This window comes from Coptis chinensis, chromosome 1, assembly GCF_015680905.1.
Source record: "Coptis chinensis isolate HL-2020 chromosome 1, ASM1568090v1, whole genome shotgun sequence".
Lineage (NCBI taxonomy): Eukaryota > Viridiplantae > Streptophyta > Magnoliopsida > Ranunculales > Ranunculaceae > Coptis > Coptis chinensis.
The window spans coordinates 35502569-35511312 of NC_141456.1; the positions used below are offsets into that span (position 1 = coordinate 35502569).

At 37.0% G+C, this 8744-nt stretch overlaps 1 protein-coding gene across 3 annotated transcripts; it reads left to right on the forward strand.

Annotated features, from left to right (window-relative positions):
* Positions 1-3219: 3219 nt before the first annotated feature.
* LOC147523695 (pescadillo homolog) lies at positions 3220-7284 on the forward strand. 3 transcript variants are annotated; one of them, XM_086599373.1, is made up of 4 exons: positions 3220-3584; positions 3830-4021; positions 4594-4815; positions 6140-6459. In XM_086599373.1, exons 2-4 carry the CDS (start codon positions 3911-3913, stop codon positions 6218-6220), a joined length of 414 nt encoding a protein of 137 aa, XP_086455499.1. In that variant the 5' UTR covers positions 3220-3584; positions 3830-3910; the 3' UTR covers positions 6221-6459. The 3 variants fall into 3 exon arrangements, with proteins under 3 accessions (XP_086455499.1, XP_086455495.1, XP_086455501.1); XM_086599369.1 differs by lacking the exon at positions 3220-3584 and adding an exon at positions 6892-7284 and having other exon boundaries at positions 3835-4021; positions 6140-6206; XM_086599375.1 differs by lacking the exons at positions 3220-3584; positions 3830-4021 and adding exons at positions 4205-4280; positions 6892-7284 and having other exon boundaries at positions 6140-6206.
* The last annotated feature ends 1460 nt before the right edge of the window (positions 7285-8744 follow it).

Consider the following 8744-nt stretch of genomic DNA (forward strand, 5'->3'; position numbering starts at 1 on the left):
TGTCCTCTAAGTTGGCAAGCGGTGTGTTGGCGTCGCCATCAATCTGACAAATTCTCCTCTCTTTTTCCCATTTTGTTATACAAGTCTTTTTTAGAAAACCAACATTAAGAAAAACCTCCAAATATATGTGCATAGTGACCCATCACTTGGCATTTACTTAACACCGACATCATTTAGGCATCGTAGCAAATTTCAATGCTTCTCGACTCACATTTCTATGTGACCAAAGAAACATTGAACTTCGGATACCGCACAAGTGGATGTGTGTGTTCCCCAATAAACTCTTTCACAGTTCAAAACTTTGCTTCCGAATCAAAACAACAACAATGCGGGCTTTACAATTGAACCTAGTGGCCTGTGCGGGTGTTCTTTTTGGGTGTCATCGATTGGAGTTTATCCGCATGTCGTTGACCTTGATGAACACACAAATCTCCGCTTAATAGCAACTCCATTTGGATGAATTCTATAAACATCCTTACGAACACTGAAGCCAACTGATTTGGCATACTTGAACTGCATAGATAAAAATGTTGCTTTGTCTTCTATATAAGCCCTATATGTATCAAACTCTTCAGCATCGCTATCACTACTGTCAATATTTTCATTCTCCATCAGGGAAACAGTTGATTCCACATCTAGAGAATCACTTTCATCATACCCAAAACTTTCAAAACATAGACTTCTAAGAAACTCTTCGTCATCATCGAGCCTTATTCGATTCGGGCCATAGGGCCCTACCTAAATAAAGAAAAACTTTTTTTTTTAGACAACGACCTAAATATGAAAAATTCTAATGTACCTTAAAGAGAAGAGGAAAGATTAAATCGACTTCAGTGATTAGATGATAAACTAACATCAATGTTCAAACGTATTCAAGCCGAGTAGTGTTGTTGGTTGCTGTCACTCTTTTTTGCTCTACTTCCTTACTGTAAACTTTAGAGAGTGAAAGAAATAAATGATTGACCATGAATTTAAGAAGAGGTGAAAGGGGTGAGAAGATTTGGGCGTGCAATCTAATTGAGAAGAATAGAAAATACGATAAATTGGGGATGAATGAAAATATGTGAAATGCCAACGCTACCTTTAAGTGGGCACTTCGGCTACCGGTTACGGGTTAGAAAATATGTGGTCAGAAATTGTGCATAGCCATACATCACGCGCACTGAAGACATGCTCATTTATTAAAACATTTCAACTTGTTTCCATCAGCAATCAAGTTCTTCCTTGTCATGCAAACCATCGCATCAGTGGCACTGGCCAATTGCATGCGGCTGTCATGTTTTCTGCATGGATTTTCTTGATGTAGCAGAATTGCTTGAATCATTTGAAGACATCTCATAATTTATAATTTGATTAAAGAAAATTAAAGAAACAAAGACGTTGTCTTTAAAAAACATAAAATAAATAGGGATATCTGCTTGAGAATCATGTGGAATTTATAACGACGTGGGGATCTCATCTTTAGGATGTGGGAGGTTGGGGTGGGTATGCGGTATGCCACACCCTTCTCCATCCTGCTTGAAAGAACTTTGGGTTCCCTTTTTGTCCTGCTAGGGGATCAGACTCCACTATCCGATATTTTTGTTTTTTGTTTTGTTTTTCTTTTTTTTTTCTTGTTTTCTTGTTTTGCTTTTTGGTATAGTAATAGGGGAAGATAGTTTTATGCATATATATGTTAGTATGTATGATAAACAAAATCTAAGTTTTGATATTTTATGCAGACGCATGTTCAAATATTTTTTATGTAATAAAATATATATATTATATGCATATGTAGTTATGGGTGGGTATAGCAATCCATGTCCTTGTTCCTGCCCTATGCTTGACCAGATACGATCACCCCCATCCGCAAAATCCCTCAATAGTCCCCGTCCACACCTGCCTCACTATGGTCGGGATCTGACAAGGACCTGCCTTCGCGGGGATTTTTCACATTCCTACTCGTCTTCTATCCATTATATTCACAGCATCTTGAAATAATGGCTATATAAGGGGACAAGGTATCATAGACACCGACTTGCGAATCCTCCCCTTTCTGACATAGGACACGTGATGCTGAATTCTAGAGAGTCCAGGGGAGGACAGAGACGATAGTATGTTCTATCACTTCTATGTATAGAAGAAGCATGCACAAGAATACGATCCGTGAGCTTATGTAGGCGAAGGCATAGTTTCTTACCTTTTTTTTAACGAATTTGTTTGCATTTCTAGTTATTTCTTCTGAATATCTGGTATGTGATTATACTTGGGCCCTGTTAGCTGTAACAGGACTAACAAAATAATTTTGCATATAGTCTGTTGATTGGGAACGGTTAGGCTTGTGAAAAGCGCATCAGGTCACCTGTATGGACCCTTACAGGCCCGCCCTGAGCAGGCGTCATGTGGGCGACCGCACAGGGCCCGAATATACAAGGCCCCAAAAAATATGTTTAGGTGAAAATGCCTATTTGCCAAATCAAAATCCCAAACCAACCAAAAGCGCAAAAAACTGGAAATTTCATAATAAACAACCGAAATATCCTCTCATATTCTCTTTCCCCATTAATTATTTTTGTAAAAAAAAATAAAAATAAGAGATATAATAAATGAGGAGATCTTCTCAACGACTAGATATCTCTCCCTAATTAATAACGTTTTCTTTTGGAAAATCACTCCAACTAATTGTTGCTTGAGTCACCCCTCAATTACTCAAATAAAAAAAAGTAAAAAAAAAAAAAAAAAAAAAAAAAAAAACCCTTTATTTATCTTCTGATCATCTAGTATCCTCTCGTTTTCAAAATTTCTTTCTTTACAATTGTAGATTTGTATTAGTTTTCACTTTGATCAATCTCAATTATTTATTCACCTAACTTTTGATTCTTTTTCAAGTAAGCATATAGCTTATAGAATTTTGTTGACTGTTCCCGTTACTCTCGTATCTGTAGAAAGAAAATTTTTAAAATTAAAATGATTGAAATCAAATCTTAGTTCGACTATGTCACAAAAAAAACTAAATGAGCTAGCGTTAATATCTTTTGAAAATAAATTTTTAGAGAAAATTAACTTTAAAAGTTTCATTGATGATTTTGCAACTAAAAATGCGAGCAATATTTCAATGATCCATTTTGTATTGATAGAAGACTGGAAGAGTGCCATATTTTGTTGTTTGCACAGGGCCATTGAAAACTCAGGGACGGCCCTAGACCCTTAACATTGTTGACTTATTACTTCTCAGGAGATGAGGGAGATCTGTCATGTAGTGGAATAGTAATTGAATGCTGCAGATCCATCAGAGACCTACCTGCCCACATAGATGAACTGTGTCCATCTCATCAGTCTAGTATCTAACTATTTAAAAAGAGGGTTGCAAAAAGTGAGAAATTTTAGGCTGTTCAATTTCTTTAATCCAACTGATTTTTGTGAGGATGATCTCCATATTGGGGAGACCATTTTGAACGTGTCTAGTGGTTTACTGGTCAAGACTTGGGAGGTTGGGCCAAGGTCTCGGGTTTGATTCCCACCTTCGTCAGGGGAAAAAGGGAGTCTAAGGTGTTAGGGAATAAAACGTTTAACTGTCTAAGGAAAAAAAGACATCACAATGAAATGTGAGCACTTAGTTCATTTTGTAAGTTCATAGTTGAGTATACAAAGATCTGCGGAATAATGCCAATAATTCAAATATCCATTTCCTTATTTATGAGTTTATTATGTTTTTGTGTTAGCCGCCCTGATTTATCTCATTATTGAGTAAGATTTTAGTAATTCTTCAGATGAGCTGCGTACCTAGAATATTCACAGATGGTTGAGCATAGAGAGAAAAATACTCACCGTCTTGTTGATCAATTGATAGGGTACCTCCACCGCACTTGTCACCGTTTGTTGATAATGAGGCTGATGCAGAAACTATCAAACGCCTACAAGCTGCAGCAAGATGCCAATGCCAGGTCTTGATGCAGAAGATATAGAAGATCCACGTAATCTGTTGGTGGAAGGAATTATCAGTCGGACGGAAGCCAATGAAGCAGTAGAAAAAAAGCGAAAGGTAATTTAGAATATGTTTATCCAACTAATAGCCCTTTATCTTTGATGCGCTGATAACGTCATAGAAAGGTTTTGTTATTGTTTCAAATTAGAAACACTCAGACCTACGGCCCAGCCCGTGGTGGAAAACAGCCCTGTCAACTGCTATTTTTTTTTATTCAAAGTTTCAAACAACTGTGTGTATTTCCTCGGCACGAAAGACCCATGTTAAACAACACTACCGTTTTTCACTCAAGGTTATTAAGAAAATTATGAACCAAGTTATGCGTCCATGCATTAAGAAAGAAAACCTCATTTCTTTACTTATTTAGGAATTTGATTATGAAACTTTTTCTTTACTTAGACTTAAGAAAGTTATTTCTATTAGAGTACTAAATAGCATGTTACAAGTAGGAAACTTGTTATTCATTTCTGTCCAATTCTCTTGGTGGTTAATAATTCGTTCGCCTTCATGTTCTTATTCTTGTATTCTGTCGGTGTCGTTCGGCACAGCTCTCTTCTGCTTAGCAATTAGAAATCCCTGTTATGACCTTATTTGGCTTACAATTTGATTTGGGTGGTGGTATATTGCAGATGTCCAAGCTTGAGAAGCAGTATCATGATGAACTACAGATGGAAGTTCGGGGGATACCATTTACTGCTTCTAGTTCAGATAGGAACATGCAGAGTCCGATTGAGGACAGAGAGGCCAAGGAAGAGGCTCTTCCAGATCCTGATCAAATTGCAAAGGATGCTGAGAGGCTTTCTCAGGTTGGGATGTCGAATAAGAAGCAGAAACTATATAAAGCGATGAAGGTATCCCTCTTTTTGCTCCAACCACTAACTATTGTTTGTCAATCTGTGCAATAATGGAGTATTCTAAAATTAATCTTGATTTATAGTTGTGATTCTTTTATTTCCTTTGGCATTTCTGACCGTGTTCTATTATTACTATTTTTATATACAAATAAATACACAATTTAACGTAACAAAGCATAACTCAAATAAATTTAATGAAGAGGATAAGATGGTCTGGCCATGTACTAAACCTCTAACCACTCCAACCTCTACAGTTAGAAGGGAATCTGCATTTCAGGGCTGTAAAAGAGCCAGAGAAAAACCAAAAATGGCTTGACTGGAGAGGCTGGGGGAGTATATTAGAATAGGCTTTTGGTATTATAAGCTATGGGACTAGATAATTTCGATCTAGGAACAAAATAGCACAACTCAACAATTGCAATAAGGATTTGTAGTTCTTCCTTTCTATCGTCTAGCCTCTGTCTAGCATCTAACTCAACCCGTCTTGGTTCTTGTGGTATCGTATCCGCTTTCAGTGACAAGGATTTGCATTTGATGCTTTTGAATTTCCTTTAGCTTTTCTGGTTGTGATCTATCAATATAAAAATAGAGCAATCCACAGCTTATTAAGCATTTATAATTTGAGTTGTGCTCTTCAGCATGGCCCAGAATGTTGAGATTAGTGCATGGTAAGAATAGGAAATATAAATTAGGACTGCGCATTCAAGATAATGCAAGATTACTTCCAAAGTTCCAATAGGTTTAACGACCAGGAAACTATCTAAGATGGTCTGGCTTTGTAACCCAGGGAGTCTAACAGGTGAGAATTCTAAAACCAAAGAGGGCATGGTTTGAGGTGGTGTGAGTGTCAATTGAAGTATCATGAGATATGGTTCTGAATAAATTAAATCCAGAAACAGGTTTATGCTACACCACCATTTTAGATAGGGCGTTGTCTTTGTGTATACTTTTAATTCCCCTTTTAAGTTTTTTTTTTCTTGGGGTGGGGGTGGTTCCCATTCTCTTAGATTGTCATACACAGGGACTTTAACCTACGTGAATCTCGATATGTTAATGTATTTTCCTAGCACTATCTTTACCCCTGAGCAACAGTCTACGTGGGTGATCCTTGTGTCGTTTTTGTATGATTATTGCTGTGTTATCTTATACTTGAGCAAATGGTTTGTTTTTCAAAGAGTTAACCAAAAGTATGATCCTTCCTCATTGTTAAAAGTATGATCCTCATTGTTAATTCTTCTATGTTGATGTTATTCGGTGACATTTTACGAGTTCTTTTTTTTGTGGGTCTGACAATTTCTGATCGCTCTCATTTGTTATTCAGATTGGCCAAGAACGGAAGCGATCCCAAGTTACTCTTCTACAAGAGAGAAAGAAGAAAGCTAAAGCTGGCAAGTCTGCATGATGTCATCATTAAGTATTTTGTCCTTAGATAGGATAGGATCACTGAATGTTGTTACTCTACAATGTGGACTCATTTACTTCTTTCAGATGGTTTTCGAAGGCAATCGTCAAAACTTGCACTAGGGATAATTTGCTTCCAATGAGAAATTTCAAATAATAACAATCTCAAGCAGTCCGCGACTCTGATTAGCTTTGGAGGAACATTCCCAAAAACCAAATCAAGTTCATCGTTTTTGTTCATTGTTTTGTTGGATGCCTTGTAACCCTAATTATTATGCCTTCCTTTTTTCGTCTCCTGTCTTTTATCAAAAATCATTATCAATGCGAAGTCTGAAGTTTTGTTCAAAATTAAATCGTTATTTATTTGACGATTGTACTTGGCGTATAAGGAGAACTGTTGACTACACCTGGGCCTTTTAAATTCTAGTTGTGAATTGCCCTTTTGTTATGGCACGAAAGAATACTTGAGTTGGGAAACTCTTTGATGGGGCATGGAAATTGCTATCTGCTCCAAATCTAGTACCACAGGAAAAACATTTTGCTGTTCTTAAAACTTTCCTAGTTAAAGAAATTCAACTTTTAGCTTTTGGAGATTGTTCTTTGAAATTTTGTTGTGTTCACATTAGCCTATTTTATTTAAAAAGCTTACATCAGGATACTATTTGCTCACAGATCCTCCCCACCTTCAGAGGAAGGGATTGAAGGGATTTTCGGAATAACTTTGTGACTATCAAAGAAGGGAAAGGAGACAGGAACACCTGACCTTTTACTACTGAACTGACCAGATCAGTTATTCTGTTAAAGACTGTTGAGGTGAGTATGAACTCTTAGTGCCTGTTGGGTTACAGAGTCAACAAGGAGATCTCTGAGTGTAACATCTGTGTGGGTTATGTACTGTAACCGAGTTTTGATTCAAGACCCCAGTTTGATTGGGAATCATATCCATGTAACTTTGTCTCAGTAGCCTTGTCTTGGGTTCAAACTTTCTTTCAAAGCTCAAATTTTGGTAGACATTTTGCTATATTTCTCTACTATTTCATATAGATATATTTTGCTGAAATATGACCAACTGACTCTGGTTGGAATAAACAAGGCAGAGCACTCCACTGGTTTGGCGTGAATCGTGTCCAACTCGACTTGACTAATCTGGTTAATCAGGACTTGATAATAACTCGGACAATGCAAAACTGCCTTCAAATTGTGCTATCCACCCACACGCTGAATCTACACGAGGACAAGTTCGTTTTTCCCATTGGCCAACATTTTCATCCCACGCTTATTTTGCCATGGACAAAGGTCGTCCATGCGTATTTTGCTGTTTCAATAGTACCCCACCTTTGATGATGTATTTTCTTCTCCAGATAGTTTCAAAATGTATGCACCGTTTAATCACAAAGCATCTGCAGTGGTTCCCTTTGTGTTGCTTTTATGTTTAGCCAATTAAACCAAGATTGTCCCGTTATTTCTCTAGGCGGTCCTTGTTAGAATCTCTATAAGTATTTCTAAATATTAATGTGTGTACAAAGTGAAGGAGATGAACAAAGTGTGTTCTCTCCACTTTAGTGCATTGTAGATAGTCTCACATTGGTTATCCACCACTAGCTGTGACCGACCTACCTCTATAAATACAGGGGTTATGCGTCCATAGAAGATAGAGTTGATCTCAACCCATCTCAGAGAAACAGAACTCGATCCCATCCTATTCTTCTTCTCTTTTTCCTTTAGCCGCCAGAGAGAGTTATATTGTTGTTCTAGAGGGTAGTCTGTTCTAGTGCAAAGTCAGACTGCTGTTAACCATTGAATCCTGTGAGGAAGACGCCACTGCTGCCTTTCTGCACCATTGGAAGGGGAGAAATCTTTCTTTAAGAATAGCCTAATCCGCGCATTGGTTATTACCTGTTAATTTTGTCCTTGTCTACTGTTTCTTCTGTTCTACTCTAGTTGCTGTGTTGATATAACTATGCTAACAATCTTAAGCAAAAAAATTCGTAGTAGAACAAAGGAGAGTGTTTTAATACGGCAATCAAAAGATAAGTCTTTTACTTTGAGTTATTGTTTGTGTTATTGAGTTATGATTTTAGAAATTTTCTGATAATTTCGTTTTTGTTAGGGAAACCAATTAAAGATTGAATATTTATTGATCTTTTGTGGTTTATCAAATCCTATATAGTTGTAGACCTTTCTCCTACATTTGTGGGAGTCAAATATGAGATTTCTATAAAAAAAAAAAAAAAGTTCGTCTTTTTGACAGCTGCGTTGCTCGTTACGGAAACTGCTGTACCTTTCAGATCATAGCTCGGTTTTGCAATCCGCTTTTTGTGTTGGATAGCTGATTCAAATAGCTTTCCAGTGGTATAAGGCTTGATACCCAATTCGTCCTGAGCTGGTTCAGAATTACAGTTCTTTTGAACTGTTTTTCTAGAAGGAGAAAAATATGGTAATCCGGTTTTTCAATAGATTAGGTATCATATTCTTTCACTCTTTGCAATTCTTTTGGTTTGATTATATGGTGATATTCTTGCCTT